Source organism: Stenella coeruleoalba (assembly GCF_951394435.1).
Source record: "Stenella coeruleoalba genome assembly, chromosome: 6".
NCBI lineage: Eukaryota > Metazoa > Chordata > Mammalia > Artiodactyla > Delphinidae > Stenella > Stenella coeruleoalba.
Window position 1 is genome coordinate 65,829,478 of NC_137151.1, and position 18,836 is coordinate 65,848,313.

Here is an 18,836-nt window from a genome sequence, read left to right on the forward strand (position 1 = left end):
GCTGAGTCTTCCATCCAATTTATAAGTTTGATGGCCTTCTTACAGTCTTAAATTGGACATAGTCAAAAAGCTTTGTGTAACACAGCGGTGTTCATCATCATCATCATATTTAAAACCTTGTTTGAGAGATACACTCCCCACTTTAAAAATAAATACCGAATCTTTTTTTTTTCTTTTTCTAACTTCCTGAAAGAAAACAAAAAGACTTCTGAAGAAATATGACTGTCTGGGCCCACCTGTAAGTGGTCTTGGTGAGTCTGGGCAATCATCCTGGGCCTTCCCTTTGCTGTTGTGAGATTGGAAATTCTACTTTTTGTGGCTATTTGAATGTGCCTGAGAAGGTTCAGAGTCGAGGGGAAGATCCTTCCAACAGATGCAGAGGAGAACACAGGAGGCTAATCAAAACTGCAACCCTGTAGAGGCTATCAAGGGGCAGAGTGTAGGATAGAACACAGACCACTACGCTGATTAAGGTACTTCCTGGCTTTTCAAGAGTTACCATGATCTCAGATCATGCTGGTCTCTTCAGAGTTTCCTGCAGTTGTTAAAGAGAGGTTTGTCCACCTTTGCTATGCAGCATGAGTTGGGGCTGATGATATATTACAGAGTACATAGAAACACAAGTGCTGAGTTATGGCAGCATGGCAATAAATAAATAGTTATATGAGCAGAAATCTTGTATATATGTGGTAGAAAACAGATTACCTGGCAGTACAGAAAGAAGAGCACAATAGAGGAAGCAGTTGGTGAATCTTGTACTCAGGAGACAGTAGAAAAAATCAGACACTCATTTGTATGGTGACAGGATCCCATTTCAGTGTCTTTATCCTGGAATTAAGAGCCATGGTGATAGCACTTTTAATGGAGAATAGTGGGATGTTAAACTTCGAATCTGTTTAGAGGGGAGACCCAGTATTTTTGAAATGAAAAGAGGTTCATTTGAGGTATAGTTCTCTTCTTTATTTCAAACCTTATTTTGATGATGGCCTTGAAATTTCCTTCAATATAAAGGCTTCACGTGAAATTCATTGGCATAAAATTTACACCTCTCAAAAAACTAGTAAAGCAGCATTTTCTTACCATATGTTTTTACAAGTAAAGTGTTCTAGAAGTTTGTTTTTTCACCTTAACAACATACTAGTAAAGTCAGTACCCAGTAGTATTACACCATATCCTACCTCCCCTCCCAACAAAGGTCAGTGAACAGGGTTGGGAATTTCTTTTACATAGTGACTGATAAGCAAACTGCATAATCTAAATAATCTAAAATAAACTAACCAGAAGTGGCCCAAGAGTTAAAAAGTGTTGTTCTTTTATCTTAAGGATGGCTATATGCTTATAAATGATACTTTGAAATAGATTTTAAGTGGTTAGGCAGGAAGTAGGGTGTTTTGGAGAACGGGGTGACAACAATTGTTGTCAGACTTGGGAGTTTTAAAATTTAATACATTGATTTTGTTCAACATTTAGAAAGCATAAAAGGATAGTCAGTGAAAAGTCTTTTTTCCGTTTCTGCCGATCAGTTCCCATTCTCAAATTTTGTATACCATTCTACGTGTATGTGAATGTTGATAATATAAATTCCTAGAAATAGAATTAACAGATTATAGGGGTTATGCATTTGTAATGTTGGTAGGCATTGCCACTAGAATATAGGAAAGTTAATTTCCCTATGCCCTTTGCAGAGCCACATAATATCAAACTCTTTAATCTTTGCCAGCCTAATTACAGGGTTGGTTGTTGTTGTTGCTGTTGTTTTTAAAGCTGGTTTAAATGAGCATTTCTCTAAGGTATTTGATGTTATCATCTCCTTAGGAGCCATTTATATTTGTTTTTATATGAGTTGATTGTTAATTGCTTTGCCTCATATTTTTACTCAACTCCAAGCCTCCTTGTATTTCCTTTTGTTTGGAGAAATTGGCCATTTTTTTAAGGGTAGGTCTACTGGTAACTATCTTAGTTTTCTGAAAATGTTATTTCCTTTTCTTTCATGATGGGTATTTTCACTAGATGTAGAATTCTGGGTTGGCAGTTCTTTCAACACATAAAAAAGTGTTAGGCCACTTCCTCCTGGCCTCTATGGTTTCAAGTGAGAAGTCTGTTGTTCAAATCATTGTTCCCTGTAGGTAATGAGGGAATTTTCTGTCATTATTATTTTAAAAATTTTTTTAATTTCAAATTTTTCTCCTGGAATTCCGATAACATAAATGTTAGATCTTTTGTTTATTGTTCTACAGGTCTCCGAGGCTCTGTTCATTTTTTTTTTTTTTTTTTTTTGGTAAATTCTGTTCATTTTTTGTTTGTTTTTTTAATTTTCTCTGATGTTCTGGTTGGGTGATTTCTATTGGTCTGTCTCTGGTTCGCCAACAGTTTCCCTGTCATCCCCACTCTGATATTGAGCACATTTTATTTCAGTTATTGTATCATTGTATTTTTCAGTTCTAAAATTCCTTTTGATACTTTATATCTTCTTTTCTCCTGAGATTTTTAAACTCTTTTCATTTGTTTAAAGAACATTAATAATTGCTTGGGGAAGCATTTTTAAGATGGCTTTTTAAAAATCCTTGTTAATTCCAACATGTGAGTCTTCTGGGTGTTGGTGTCTTTTGATTGTTTTTTCTTTCTTAAGTTGTGATTTTCCTTGAAAATGGTTCTTGAAATTATTAGTGATACATTTTTTTAATTTTGTCCTGGAAATTTGGGGTATTGTATGTTATGAAACTCTGGATTCTGTTTATGTTTTCTATTTTTAGCAGGCAGTCACCTTATATAGGTTTAGCATTTAGGTCCTGGCCTCCTTTTGTAGATTGTGGTTTCAATGATAATTCAATTTCCAGAGCCCTTGCAGTACTATTCTGGTTTCATTTGTATGCTACTGAAAAACCGGATGCTATTCAACACTGTAGTTTAATTCTCAAACCTTTTGCCATATTAGTTCTGGTCAGTTTAACTTGGGGGTCTCCTCCCCAGGACTTCATCTGTAAATTTAAAGAATCTTTTTCTCTAGCTTCCTTCTCTGAAATCTGTGCCACCTGCTGGTGCAGTGAGGGGAGCTGAAGCCCAGGCTTCCCACTTTGTCTCTACTGACATCACTCTGGCAAGGGAAGGGGAACACTGCTTGAAGGGGAGGGTACCGGAAATCCAAATTCTCTACTTTGTCTCTGCTGATAGAGCCAAGAGGGAGTTGGTGAACTTTTTTTTTTTTAATTTTCCCCCTTAGTATTTGCTTACAGTAAAGCAGGTATTGGTGACAATTTTTTTGTCCTGCTAAACCATCTTTTTTCTATTTCTCTGTCTGGAGAGAGCAGGGCTTTCTTGGGGCTTTTACAAACCTGTGTCCGTTGGCATTTCTGAGTTGCAGGCTTCTTCAGCGTGATGTCTAAGGTATATGGGAGACAGATTGAAAACCACCATGTCACCTTCAAATCCAGAGATCCCTGGCCACTCTGCCTTCTTTCTACCTTTCAGAGTCTTCTTATGTTTGTTTCTTTTTGTATTATGTCTAGGATTTCTACTTACATTTAGCAGGAGGATAGGAAGAGATGAATCTATTCCATCTTCACAATTTCTCCATTCCTTTCTTCATACTTCTAAAGTGTTGTAAAATAAATCTTCCCTTTTATATCCAGAATCTACTCATCCTTAAATTACACCTATAAAGGAGTTTGTTCAGTGCTTACTAGCACATTGTAAGCACTCTACAGATACTACTCCACACTACTTTTTCCTGCCCCTATTTCAAATCCTAACATAGTCAGTTCTGCTATACTGCTTGTTTTGAAAGCATGCATTTATTCCATTCAGTTGATACATTAGAAGACAATTTGAACATAACATCAGTTTCACCTTTGCCTATGCATGCTCTTGTCTACAAGAAATACTGAGTGCAGAAAACCATACGCAGTTGAACAGCTTTACAGGAATACACAAAAATTACACATACCCAGGGGAGTTCCCTGGTGGCCTGGTGTTAGGATTTGGCACTTTCACTGCCCCATGGCCCAGGTTCATTCCCTGGTTGGGGAACTGAGATCCTGCAAGCTGTACAACACGGCCCCCGCCCCCCAAAAAAAATTTACACATACACACACCTCACACATCTACTAAGGTACCTCAGTTCATCACGTGTGTTATGAGCCACGCCTAAGTACAGTTTGTACTAAAACTTTCCATCTAATTTCATATCACCCCCCTTGCACTAACTTACAGTAACTCACAAGCTATATAGCCCTACTGACATTCACTTCCACAAGCAAACCCATGATTTTCTCAAAGTGCTGTATTTAATTGTCGTATTTACGTATTTCTTAACTATTTAACATGCGTGAAAGCTCTGTTGCTATTTCTTTTTTTTTTTTTTTTTTTTTTTGCGGTACACGGATCTCTCACTGTTGTGGCCTCTCCCGTTGCGGAGCACAGACTCCAGACGCGCAGGCCCAGCGGCCATGGCTCACGGCCCAGCCGCTCCATGGCATGTGGGATCTTCCCGGACCGGGACACGAACCCATGTCCCCTGCATCGGCAGGCGGACTCTCAACCACTGCGCCACCAGGGAAGCCCTCTGTTGCTATTTTTATTAGTTTCCTATCTTTTTTTTTAATGTGTCACTGATGAAGTTTTTGAGTTTTGTGCCCCTAACCCCATTTTTCCTATAAGCCATGTGGTTTTTATTGTACAGTTTTTCATGGCACAGTGATTTATAGAAATGCATATGTTGGGGGACTTCCCTGGCGGTCCAGTGGTTAAGACTTGCACTTCCAGTGCAGGGGGCGTGGGTTCGATCCCTGGTTGGGGAACTAAGATCCCACATGCCACGCAGCAGGGCCAAAAAATTAAAAAAAAAAATGCATATGCTGTCTAACAGCAGAACTGACTGTGCTTCTCCAAACCTTTTCTACTTTACTCTTGTCCTTATTGACCATATTCACTAATAAATCCATATACAATTTACAGTCAGAGTTTCTAGAAAATTTATTACAACTCAATGTATGTTTTCAGATGCTGTTTGCTGTTAAATTCACACTTGTTGGTCTTATTTTCCAAATAGACAGTAAACTCTGTGAAGGCAGAAGTTTGCTATGGAACTTCCCCATTTATACTCTACAGTTCTTTCTCTCCATGTCCTGGCATCATGTTAAATATATATCTATGTACTATTCACTTAAACATACTTGTTGATCTGAGAAGGATAAAATTTCAGATTCCCGATGTGCCTAAGTCATATTTTTAAATTTAGGTTAAAACAAATTTTGACACTCAAGCTACATTCTGTTAGAACTATTATTGATATTGGCATGTCTCTATTTTTTTCTTCTTACTCTTCTGTTTTTAACTGCTCTTTCTCAGTCATTTTATCTTTTTTTCTGAGCAGATTCATAGGAAAAGGGGACATAAATTAAATTTCACTAAAAAATAATGTTGAGAAACATGAAAAGAGGGAGCCTTTCAACCTTAGAGCTTTCTAGGTTCTATTCCAAGGCATCCTCCCTAAAAACACAGTTTATTTTCCTTTTTTCAAAAATTAATTAGTTAATTTTTTTTGCGGTACGCGGGCCTCTCACCGTTATGGCCTCTCCCGTCGCAGAGCACAGGCTCTGGACGCGCAGGCTCAGTGGCCATGGCTTACAGGCCCAGCCACTCCGTGGCATGTGGGATCTTCCCGGACCAGGGCACGAACCTGTGTCCCCTGCATCGGCAGGTGGACTCTCAACCACTGCGCCACCAGGGAAGCCCCTATTTTCCTTTCATAGTTCATATCGTCTAATACTTGGGCAGATTATATTACCCTAAAAATAGTTATAAATCTTTTCTATGATCTTCTATATTGTTGTGATATTTTGCTTCGCTCAAATGCTTACATGAAAAGTGAAGTGAAAACTAAATAATGGTTATTTGAAATATATTTAATACATTAGGTGGGGAGAATGGGCTTGCTTTTTTTTATTTTTTTTTTTGGGTAAAGTTAGATTGTTTATTTGAGATTTTTCTTGTTTCTTGAGGTAGGATTGTATTGCTATAAAGTTCCCTCTTAGAACTGCTTTTGCTGCGTCGCATAGGCTTTGGATCATCCTGTTCTCGTCATTTGTCTCTAGGTATTTTTTGATTTCCACTTTGATTTCTTAAGTGATCTCTTGGTTATTTAGTAACATATTGTTTAGCCTCCACATGTTTGTGTTTTTTACATTTTTTCCCCTGTAATTTATTTCTAATCTCATAGAGTTGTGGTCGGAAAAGATGTTTGATATGATTTCAGTTTTCTTAAATTTACTGAGGCTTGATTTGTGACCCAAGATGTGATCTATACTGGAGAATGTTCCATGCGCACTTGAGAAGAAAGTGTAATCTGCTATTTTTGGATGGAATGTCCTATAAATATCAATTAAATCTATCTGGTCTATTGTGTCATTTAAAGCTTGTGCTTCTTATTAACTTTCTGTCTGGATGATCTGTCCATTGGTGTAAGTGAGGTGTTAAAGTCCCCCACTATTATTGTGTCACTCTCAGTTTCCTCTTTTATAGCTGTTAGCATTTGCCTTATGGATTGAGGTGCTCCTGTGTTGGTGTATATATATTTATAATTATTATATCTTTTTCTTTGATTGATCCCTTGATCATTTTGTAGTGTCCTTCTTTATCTCTTACAACGTTATTTTAAGGTCTGTTTTATCTGTCATGAGTATTACTACTCCAGCTTTCTTCTGATTTCTATTTGCATGGAATATCGTTTTCCATCCCCTCACTTTCAGTCTGTATGAGTCCCTGGGTCTGAAGTGGGTCTTTTTTTTTTTTTCCTGTGTTGTACAATATATCCTTGTATCTTATTTATTATTATTTTTTTATACAGCACATTCTTATTAGTCATCAATTTTATACACATCAGTGTATACATGTCAATCCCAATCGCCCAATTCATCACACCACCACCACCACCACCCCGCAGCTTTCTGCCCTTGGTGTCCATATGTTTACTCTCTACATCTGTGTCTCAATTTCTGCCCTGCAGACCAGTTCATCTGTACCATTTTTCTAGGTTCCATATATATGCGTTAATATACGATATTTGTTTTTCTCTTTCTGACTTACTTCACTCTGTATGACAGTCTCTAGATCCATCCACGCCTCAACAAATGACCCAATTTCATTCCTTTTCATGGCTGAGTAATATTCCATTGTATATATGTACCACAACTTCTTTATCCATTCGTCTGTCGATGGGCATTTAGGTTGCTTCCATGACCTGACTATTGTAAATAGTGCTGCAATGAATATTGGGGCGCATGTGTCTTTTTGAATTGTGGTTTTCTCTGAGTATATGCCCAGTAGCGGTCTTGCTGGATCATATGGTAATTCTATTTTTAGTTAGGTTTTTTTTTTTTTTTTTTGCGGTACATGGGCCTCTCACTGTTGTGGCCTCTCCCGTTCTGGAGCACAGGCTCCGGACGCGCAGGCTCAGTGGCCATGGCTCACGGGCCCAGCCGCTCCGCAGCATGTGGGATCTTCCCGGACCGGGGCACGAGCCCATGTCCCCTGCATCGGCAGGTGGACTCTCAACGACTGTGCACCAGGGAAGCCCTATTTTTAGTTTTTTAAGGAACCTCCGTACTGTTCTCCATAGTGGCTGTGTCAGTTTACATTCCCACCAGCAGTGCAAGAGGGTTCCCTTTCTCCACACCCTCTCCAGCATTTGATTGTAGATTTTCTGATGAAGCCCATTCTAACTGGTGTAAGGTGATACCTCATTGTAGTTTTGGTTTGCATTTCTCTAATTAAATTAGTGATGTTGAGCAGCTTTTCATGTGCTTCTTGGCCACCTGTATGTCTTTTTCGGAGAAATGTCTATTTAGGTCTTCTGACCCTTTTTGGATTGGGTTGTTTGTTTTTTTAATATTGAGCTGCATGGGCTGTTTATGTATTTTAGAGATTAATCCTTTGTCTGTTGATTCGTTTGCAAATATTTTCTCCCATTCTGAGGGTTGTCTTTTTGTCTTGTTTATGGTTTCCTTTGCTGTGCAAAAGCTTTTAAGTTTCATTAGGTCCCATTTGTTTACTTTTGTTTTTATGTCCATTACTCTAGGAGGTGGATCAAAAAAGATCTTGCTGTGATTTGTGTCAAAGAGTGTTCTTCCTATGTTTTCCTCTAAGAATTTTATAGTGTCCGGTCTTACATTTAGGTCTTTAATCCATTTGGAGCTTATTTTTGTGTATGGTGTTAGAGAGTGTTCTAATTTCATTCTTTTACATGTAGCTGTCCAGTTTTCCCAGCACCACTTGTTGAAGAGACTGTCATTTCTCCATTGTATATCCTTACCTCCTTTGTCATAGATTAGTTGACCATAGGTGCGTGGGTTTATCGCTGGGCTTTCCCTCTTGTTCCATTGATGTATGTTTCTGTTTTTGTGCCAGTACCATACTGTCTTGATTACTGTAGCTTTGTAGTATAGTCTCAAGTCAGGGAGTCTGAGTCCTCCAGCTCCGTTTTTTTCCCTCAAGACTGCTTTGGCTATTCAGGGTCTTTTGTGTCTCCATACAAATTTTAAGATTTTTTGTTACAGTTCCGTAAAAAATGCCATTGGTAATTTGATAGGAATTGCATTGAATCTGTAGATTGCTTTGAGTAGTAGAGTCATTTTCACAATATTGCTTCTTCCAATCCAAGAATATGGTATATCTCTCCATCTGTTGGTATCATCTTTAATTTCTTTCCTCAGTGTCTTACAGTTTTCTGCATACAGGTCTTTTGTCTCCCTAGGTAGGTTTATTCCTAGGTATTTTATTCTTTTTGTTGCAGTGGTAAATGGGAGTGTTTCCTTAATTTCTCTTTCAGATTTTTCATCATTAGTGTATAGGAATGAAAGATTTCTGTGCATTAATTTTGTATCCTGCAGCTTTACCAAATTCATTGATTAGCTCTAGTTGTTTTCTGGTGGCATTTTTAGGATTCTCTGTGTATAGTATCATGTCACCTGCAAACAGTGACAGTTTTACTTCTTCTTTTCCAATTTGTATTCCTTTTATTTCTTTTTTGTCTCTGATTGCCGTGGCCAGGACTTCCAAAAACTATGTTGAATAATAGCAGTGAGAGTGGACATCCTTGTCTTGTTCCTGATCTTAGAGGAAATGCTTTCAGTTTTTCACCATTGAGAATGATGTTTGCTGTGGGTTTGTCGTATATGGCCTTTATTATGTTGAGGTAGGTTCCCTCTATGCCCACTTTTTGGAGTGTTTTTATTATAAATGGGTGTTGAATTTTGTCAAAAGCTTTTTCTGCATCTATTGAGATGATCATATGGCTTTATTCTTCAATTTGTTAATATGTTGTATTAGATTGATTGATTTGCATATATTGAAGAATCCTTGCATCCCTGGGATAAATCCCACTTGATCATGGTGTATGATCCTTTTAATGTGCTGTTGAATTCTGTTTGCTAGGATTTTGTTGAGGAATTTTGCATCTATATTCATCAGTGATATTGGTCTGTAATTTTCTTTTTTTGTACTATTTTTGTCTGGTTTTGGTATCAGGGTGATGGTGGCCTTATAGAATGAGTTTGGAAGTGTTCCTTCCTCTGCAGTTTTTTGGAAGAGTTTGAGAAAGATGGGTGTTAGCGCTTCTCTAAATGTTCGATAGAATTCACCTGTGAAGCCATCTGGTCCTGGACTTTTGTTTGTTGGAAGATTTTTAATCACAGTTTCAATTTCATTACTTGTGATTGGTCTGTTCATATTTTCTGTTTCTTCCTGGTTCAGTCTTAGAAGGTTATACCTTTCTAAGAATTTGTCCATTTCTTCCAGGTTGTCCATTTTATTGGCATAGAGTTGCTTGTAGTAGTCTTTTAGGATGCTTTGTATTTCTGCAGTGTCTGTTGTAACTTCTCCTTTTTCATTTCTAGTTTTATTGATTTGAGTCCTCTCCTGCTTTTTCTTGATGAGTCTGGCTAATGGTTTATCAATTTTGTTTATCTTCTCAAAGTACCAGCTTTTAGTTTTATTGATCTTTGCTATGGTTTTCTTTGTCTCTATTTCAATTATTTCTGCTCTGATCTTAATGATTTCTTTGCTTCTGCTAACTTTGGGTTTTGTTTGTTCTTCTTTCTCTAGGTCCTTTAGGGGTAAGGTTAGATTATTTATTTGAGATTTTTCTTGTTTCTTGAGGTAGGCTTGTATAGCTATAAACTTCCCTCTTAGAACTGCTTTTGCTGCAGCCCATAGGTCTTGGATCGTCATGTTTTCATTGTCATTTGTTTCTAGGTATTTTTTGATTTCTTCAGTGATCTCTTGGTTATTTAGTAACGTAGTGTTTAGCCTCCATGTGTTTGTGCTTTTTATGTTTTTTCCTCTGTAATTCATTTCTAATCTCATAGCGTTGTGGTCGGAAAAGATGCTTGATATGATTTCAATTTTCTTAAATTTACTGAGGCTTGATTTGTGACCCAAGATTGATCCTGGAGAATGTTCCGTGCGCACTTGATAAGAAAGTATAATCTGCTGTTTTTGGATAGAATGTCCTATAAATATCAATTAAACCTGTTTGGTCTATTGTGTCATTTAAAGCTTGTGTTTCCTTATTAATTTTCTGTTTGGATAATCTGTGCATTGGTGTGAGGTGTTAAAGTCCCCCACTATTATTGTGTCACTGTTGATTTCCTCCTTTACAGCTGTTAGCGGTTGCCTTATATATTGAGGTGTTCCTATGTTGGGTGCATATATATTTATAATTGTTATATATTCTTCTTGGATTAATCCCTTGATCGTTATGTAGTGTCCTTCCTTGTCTCTTGTAACTTTCTTTATTTTAAAGTCTATTTTATCTGATATGAGTATTGCTACTCCAGCTTCCTTCTGATTTCCATTTGCATGGAATATCTTTTTCCATCCCCTCACTTTCAGTCTGTATGTGTCTGTAGGTCTGAAATGGGTCTCTTGTAGACAGCATATATATGAGTCTTGTTTTTGTATCCATTCAGCAAACCTGTGTCTTTTGTTTGGAGCATTTAATCCATTCACGTTTAAGGTAATTATCCATATGTATGTTCCTATGACCATTTTCTTAATTGTTTTGGGTTTGTTTTTGTAGGTCCTTTTCTTTTGTGTTTCCCACTTAGAGAAGTTCCTTTGGCATTTGTTATAGAGCTGGTTTGGTGGTACTGAATTCTCTTAGCTTTTGCTTGTCTGTAAAGCTTTTGATTTCTCCATCGAATCTGAGTGAGATCCTTACCAGGTAGAGTTATCTTTGTTGTAGGTTCTTCCCTTTCATCACTTTAAGTATATCATGCCACTCCCTTCTGGCTTGTAGAGTTTCTGCTGAGAAATCAGCTGTTAACCTTATGGCACTTTCCTTGTATGTTATTTGTCATTTTTCCCTTGCTGCTTTCAATAATTTTTCTGTGTCTTTAATTTTTGCCGATTTAATTACTGTGTGTCTCAGCGTGTTTCTCCTTGAGTTTATTCTGTATGGGACTCACTGCACTTCCTGGACTTGGGTGGCTATTTCCTTTCCCATGTTAGGGAAGTTTTCGACTGTAATCTTTTCACATATTTTGTCTGGTCCTTTCTCTCTCTCTCCTCCTTCTGGGACCCCTGTAATGCGAATGTTGGTGTGTTTAATGTTGTCCCAGAGGTCTCTTAGGCTGTCTTCATTTCTTTTCATTCTTTTTTCTTTATTCTGTTCCGTGGCAGTGAATTCCATCATTGTGTCTTCTAGGTCACCTATCCATTCTTCTGCCTCATTTATTCTGCTGTTGATTCTTTCTAGTGTATTTTTCATTTCAGTTATTGTATTGTTCATCTCTGTTTGTTTGTTCTTTAATTCTTCTAGGTGTTTGTTCTTTAATTCTTCTAGGTCTTTGTTAAACATTTCTTGCATCTTCTCGATCTTTGCTTCCATTCTTTTTCCAAGGTCCCAGATCATCTTCACTGTCATTATTCTGAATTCTTTTTCTGGAATTTTGCCTATCTCCATTTAGTTGTTTTTCTGCGGTTTTATCTTGTTCCTTCATCTGGTACATAGTCCTCTGCCTTTTCATTTTGTCTGTCTTTCTGTGAATGTGGTTTTCATTGCACAGGCTGCAGGACTCTGTAGTTCTTCTTGCTTCTTGGGCTTGCCTTTTAACGAAACCAACTTCAGTGTATTTCTCAGGAAAGAATCACAATGCAAAATAAATATAAATTGGAGCTGGTGAATAAAGCTTTGTTAATCATGGGGAAGAGCATTACTATGTTTTGTCAAGTAATTTTAACAGCTGTATTCTGTGCTTATGTGGAATATTTTTATTTTGTCTCCATATTATATGGCCTCAGATATTTGTATTTAGAGTTACTCATATGCATTATGAATTTATTTTCTTCCTTAGGTTTCTTTAAGTTTGATTCTCCCCCCTCAGGTTTTTAGTGTATGCAAGTAGGTTTTTCAGTTTGCATACCCATACTGCCTCACCATCAACAGTGGTTTTGGTATCAGATAAACAATTGGACTCATGAGACAAGATAGGCTTCACTCAGCACTAAGCTTATTTATCATTAAGAAAGGATATAGGACAGGAAACAGCACAGCTTGAACAGCAGCGTCATATTAGAGATGTCATGAGTTCTAGGCAGAACTTGCATATATCCTAGGCATCTCAGCTTAATAGGTTCGTGGTCCTGAGGAGCATGACTGGGTGACGAAGACTACCTAATAAGTTCATTGAAGCTATTACCTCTTGAGTTCCTTCAGCTTTTATACCTTGTTCCCATTCTCCAGTGCAGCAGCATCTCTTCGGTATCAGAGAAATAATCTTAACAGTGAACCACAGACCCTTGGGCAAGTACACAGTAACTCCAGCCAGATTCTCATTTATCTCTGTAACTCAGTACACTCCTATAAATTCTGAGTTAAAAGAGGGACTTCCCTGGTGATGCAGTGGTTAGGAATCCTCCTGCCAATGCAGGGGAGGGACACTGGCTCGATCCCTAGTCCGGGAAGATCCCACATGCTGTGGAGCTTAGAACTAAGCCCGTGTGCCACAACTACTGATCCTGTGTGCCACAACTGCTGAAGCCTGCACGCCTAGAGCCTGTGCTCCACAACAAGAGAAGCCACCACAATGAGAAGCCTGTGCACCACAATGAAGAGTTAGCCCCCACTCACCACAACTAGAGAAGGCCCCAATGCAGTCATAAATAAGTAAATACGTTTCAGGAATAATTTGGCCAAGTGCCAACCAAGTGCCAAATCCTCAGGTGTTCTGAAGCTAACAGAAGGGTTACAAACCAGCTGTTAACCCTTTCAATTAAGGTCTGTAAACAGCCAACAGTCAGTCCAAAGATATTGTCTTTGTTCTCTTTGATTTTTTTTTAATTATGGAAAATACTAACATGTACAAAAGTGATTGAAATTGTATAACAAATTACCCATGTTCATTACCCATCTTTACCAGTTAATTTATGGCTAATCTCATGTTACCTGTCCTTGGACAGTTCTCCATTTCCTGTTTGAAGTAAATTCTAGGCATAACATTTTATTGATAAATATTTCACTATCTCTAAAAGGTGACTCTTTTGAAAAAAATAACCGTACCATAATCATATGCAGACATATATACACATATGTTCCTAAATGTCAGAAATCCTTAACAGTGTTCAAATTTCTAATTGTTTAGTTAATGTTAATTTTTTGATGTTTGAATTTGAATCCAAATCAGGTTCAAACATTTGGGTTGGTGTTGTAAATTTTTTTTGTTTTTAATAGATTATCCCACCATTTCTTTTTATGTTTCTTGAGATTTATTTGTTGAACAAGCTAGGTCATTTGTCCTGTAGTGTTTCTTTCCCATTATTGCACACACTGAATTTTACGGATTGCATCCTTCTGTTATGTAATGTGTTCCTTCTGTGCTTCTATTTCATATAACTTTGTAGTTAGATCTAGAAAATTGATCAGATATAGTTTTGATTTTTTTAAATTCTATTTGATGGGAGCAAGGGTCACTTAGGACAGGTTGTCTCTGTGCTCTGCAGTGGCCATTGGTGGGCAGTGCCTCCTTAGGAGTTGTGAAATGGTGGTATTCTAACTCTGTAATTCCTTATTCATTTATTCTTGGAGTACTTTTGATAAAGAGCATCTTCCCTTCATCTTCTATTTGGTTAGCCAGTGGAACAATTCATATACGATAAGAAGGATAAATGATTTATATTTTATTTACCTATATCTGGATTCTAATGTATTTTCTGTTCCACTGTATTGTAGTTATCCATATATCAATATTGTCCCAGCTTTAGCCTGAATTCACTTACTTCTCTTTTAATTAAGGCATAATGGACTGAAAATATCCTATTGATTTCAGGCATACAACAGTGATTTGATATTTTTATACATTACAAAATGATCACTATAATAAGTCTAGTTATTCTCTGTCACCATACAGGGATATTACAATATTATCGACTATATTCCCTGTGCTCTACACTACATCCCCATGACTTATTTTATAACTGGAAGTTTGTACTTCTTAATCCCATAAACCTATTTCCCCACCCCCTTAATCGCCTTCTCCTCTGGCAACCACTAGTTTCTTCACTGTATCTATGAGTCTGTTTCTGTTTTGTTATGTTTGTTCATTTGTTTTGTTTTTTAGATTCCACATATAATTGAAATCACACAGTATTTGCCTTTTTCTGTCTGACTTATTTCACTTAGCATAATACCCTCTAGGTCCATCCATGTTGTCACAAGGGGTAGGAGGTCCTTTCTTTTTTATGGCTAAGTAATATTCCATTGCGTGTGCGCGCGTGTGCGTGTGCGTGCGCGCGCTACATCTTCTTTATCCATTCACATATCAGTGGACACTTAGGTTGCTTCCATATCTTGGCTATTGTAAATAATGCTTCAGTGAAGGTTGAGTTGCATATATCTTTCAGAATTAGTGTTTTAGTTTTTTTTTGATAAATACCCAGAAATAGAATTGCTGGGTCATATGGCACTGCTATTTTAACTTCTTGAGGATCCTCCATGCTACTTCCCATACTGACTATATCAATTTACATTCTCACAAACAGTGCACAAGGGGTCCCTTTTCTCCACATCCTCACCAATGCTTGTTATGTGTTGTCTTTTTGATAATAGCCATTCTGACAGGTGTGAGGTGCTATCTCATTGTTTTGATTTGCATTTCTCTGATGATTAGTGATGTTGAGCATCTTTTCATGTGCCTGTTGGCATCTGTATGTCTCCTTTGGAAAAATGTTTATTCAGGTTCTCTGCCCATTTTTTAATCAGATTGTTGAATTCACTTCTTTAAGTCCACCATGGTTGGAATTAGAATACTGTTAGGTGGGCGAAGCTCTGTCCAGTCTGTCATATCTTCCTCCATTTCCTGGTTAACCTCACTTATTTGTGTTAGTTTCCTCATCCTTAAAGCATTTGAGTTTTGGGACCCCTTTTAAAATTAAACTTCCTTAACCCAAAATAAAATTTAAATTTGAAATTACTTTTTGTAGAGACCCCAAAACATATTTATTAATCATTGGCAAATGACTACCACTACCCTCTGTTGTAAGTCTGCTGTTCAACCAAAGCTAAATTTCTTAATCATTAGAGGAATACTCAGACATTGAATAAGCCCATGCCAGTGGAATCGTGTTTCTTATCTTTCCACATTCATGCATAGTATTTTTTCTATTACTTCTCTCCTACAGTTGTACTTCCAATATTGATAAGAGAAAAAGTTGAAAACTACAAAAAGATTAGAATCTGGGATTCTTGAGTGTTATTTCTGTGCCTTTAAAAAAGTATGTTATTCATATGATTCCTAAAATTAACTTAGTTTAATGTTTTAGATTTACCTATTACTTTTCCAGAATTCTTTAGATATAAATATAACTCTGCCCCATGCGTCTGTAGATCTGGATTCTAATCTTGAGTCTTAACTCCTTTCCTGTACGCCTCAGGTCAAATAGCTGGATGAGCTAAGTGTTAAATACTGGACTTTGAGAATCTGCAAAAAAATCTAAACTTCCACTTACAAAGTTTGTCTAAAAAGTGTTCACCAAACCGTTTTGCTTTTTATTAAAGCTAGGAAAGAAGAAAAGAAAAGGCATAAATCCTCCTCCTCCTCCTCCTCATCATCCAGTGACTCAGATAGTTCAAGCGATTCTCAGTCCTCTTCTGATTCTTCTGATTCTGAAAGTGCTTCTGAAGAGAAATCAAAAAAAAGAAAGAAGAAACATAGGAAAAATTCTCGTAAACACAAGAAAGAAAAGAAGAAGCGAAAGAAAAGCAAGAAAAGGTCTTAATTTACTTTTACAGTACTGACTTTGTATTCTAATTCCCTTCTGTTTATATATAAATCTATTGGGATTTTGGATCAATTATATGGAACATGAAAATAGTGAGAAATGTTTCATAGCATGAAGTATAAGACCATTTTGATATTCTACAGTCTATAGATTAAATTTGGGGACATTCATTTTAATTTTCAACCAAACCATTCAGTTCATTTTGTCTGAATTCAATGATCTTTTGGTTATATAGGTTTGTATTTTATGGGAGGAATATAAGATTAGTGAGAATTATAAGAAACCAATGACTGTTTTATTTTCTGTAGCAGTCTCTCGCTTTTTTGTTCTTTATTTTTTTTCCTCCTATGATAGCATAGGGTAGAAAGCAGATAATGTCAGCATATTTCTTTTCTTTCCTGTTTTGTCTGAAATAATCTATGGTTGTACTAAAACTCATCTTTATAAACCTGTTGCCTCTAAAGCAGTTTCTTTACCTATATTTTCAAGTATTTTAAATTTATCAGAGGGCATTGCACATGAAGTATCATATTTTGGTTCCATTTTATTGGAAAATATTTTTTGAGAATGTGATAACAGAAACATTTGGTTTTGGTTTTTGGTTGGTTTGTCAGAGGAATGAGTATTTTCCCCATGTAATTGCATTTTTGGTCAGAGATCGGGGACAGAATGATGCATATATTGTACATATTACAAAGGAAAGAAATACCAACAATTGGAAAATCGGGGTAGGTACATAATAACCAAGTGGAATTTGTTGTGTGTGTTTCTTTTAAAGCGCATCTAGTGAAAGTGAGGCTGAAAATCTTGAAGCACAACCCCAGTCTACTGTTCGTCCAGAAGAAATCCCTCCAATACCTGAAAATAGATTCCTAATGAGAAAAAGTCCTCCTAAAGCTGATGAAAAAGAAAGGAAGAACAGGGAGAGAGAGAGAGAGTGGTATGTGAATATGTTTATTTTATAAACTGGTCTACATTCTCTACCACAGAACCTTTCTTTTTTAAAAAACCATTTTTGCTTATTTTAGATAAGGTTTAATTGGTGACCTTGTCCCAAGATTGAAATTTCTTAATAGGATAATGTTAGCAAGGCTCCTTTTTGCTAACCACATAGCTGAAAAGATAAATTGACTTAATTCAGACAGATTTTTGAATAAAAGTTACATTAATTAAAAAAAAGAAACAAGCACTGCAAATGGCAAAAACATATTGTTAAGTGGCATTCCAAACAAATTCCATTTAAAACAAGTGTTTTACTCTGTTATTTGTATACATTAAACTTTTAAGCAAGTAAGAACCTTTATTTTTCAGTTTGTCTGATGGGGGAAAATGCTGTTTTCCTTGCCTGGTTTACAATATTGTGGTATTGAAAATTGACAGCATATTCAAGTACTTTGAAAATTTTTCTACATAAGTTCACATTATTAGTATTAGAAGTTGTTGGTTCTTGATGAATCATTTTAATAATTATGTCCAAAGATAGAAAAAAAGATGGGTATCTTTCTCTTATTTATAATTGGAAATAATGTATTTAAAAGTGGTAAAATTCTGAACATTCCCCCTATACTTTCACAATACAGTAAAAATATAAAAGTAAGTCTTGGTTACTTGAATTGGGATAATTTTGATGGATTGGATTGAGTTTATTCAGTTAATAGGAAATTGTGTGTCTAAGGAAGTAAACATTAAGGAGAAGATATTTGAACTACTTTAGAATGCATTTTTCAGATATAACATACACAGATATTGTTAGTGCTAATTAAATATTAACTCATTATTATTTGAAAATAAATAGTTTCCCTTTCTGGTATAAAGCATGATATTAAACATTTTGCTAATTCAGACCATCTTGTCTCTGTTTAATTCACATTAATTACATTTCTCTATAGTTTTATTACCAGTGAACAACTGCTTATAGGATAGTAAGATACTTTAGAATCAGATAGCTTTAAAATTGTTCTCTCAACAGCATGTAGCCTACTCTGAGTTCCTTAGCACTATCAGGTTGACTTCATCTTAGTGATGATTATATAACAGTGTTTCTCAACAGGACACAGTTGGCATTTGGGAACAGGATAGTTCTTCATCTACACACATTACAAGATTTTAGCATTCCTGACTTGTCACTCGGTACCAATAGCACCCTCTAGTCATTGACAGTTGTAAAAATGCTCCCATACTTTTCCAGATAACTACTAGGATTGATAACATTCCTGGTTGAGAACCACTGATTATATATGTAAGACTTTAAATTTATTAGTTTAGATCAGTAAAGCTATGTTCTCCAGATATATTTTTATAAAATAATGTTTTTTAATTTTCCCTCTGCTTCCTTCTAGTAATCTACTTAACTCCCAGCCTGCTTCATACCAGAGGCGACTTTTAGTTACTAGGTCTGGCAGGAAAATTAAAGGAAGAGGACCAAGGGTAGGTGATTCTTTTCCCAGAAGTTCTAATAGTATTGCATTTATCTTAAATAATCCTAGAGTGTTTCTTAAGTATTGTTTTATACATAAGTAGTTAAAATTTAGAGTAGATACGGATGTTGAATTATATGTTCTCCT

The 18,836-nt window shown here is 36.4% G+C and overlaps 1 protein-coding gene across 4 annotated transcripts in view; it reads left to right on the forward strand.

Moving 5' to 3' along the window:
* Positions 1-18,836, forward strand: part of PPIG (peptidylprolyl isomerase G) — a 45,209-nt gene that overhangs the window by 19,316 nt on the left and 7,057 nt on the right. For all 4 annotated transcript variants that reach the window (XM_079923655.1, XM_079923654.1, XM_079923652.1 and 1 more), the window contains exons 10-12: positions 16,049-16,262; positions 17,051-17,212; positions 18,612-18,699. In XM_079923655.1, the coding sequence (XP_079779781.1) occupies positions 16,049-16,262; positions 17,051-17,212; positions 18,612-18,699 (464 nt within the window). The remainder of the gene's footprint in view (positions 1-16,048; positions 16,263-17,050; positions 17,213-18,611; positions 18,700-18,836) is intronic.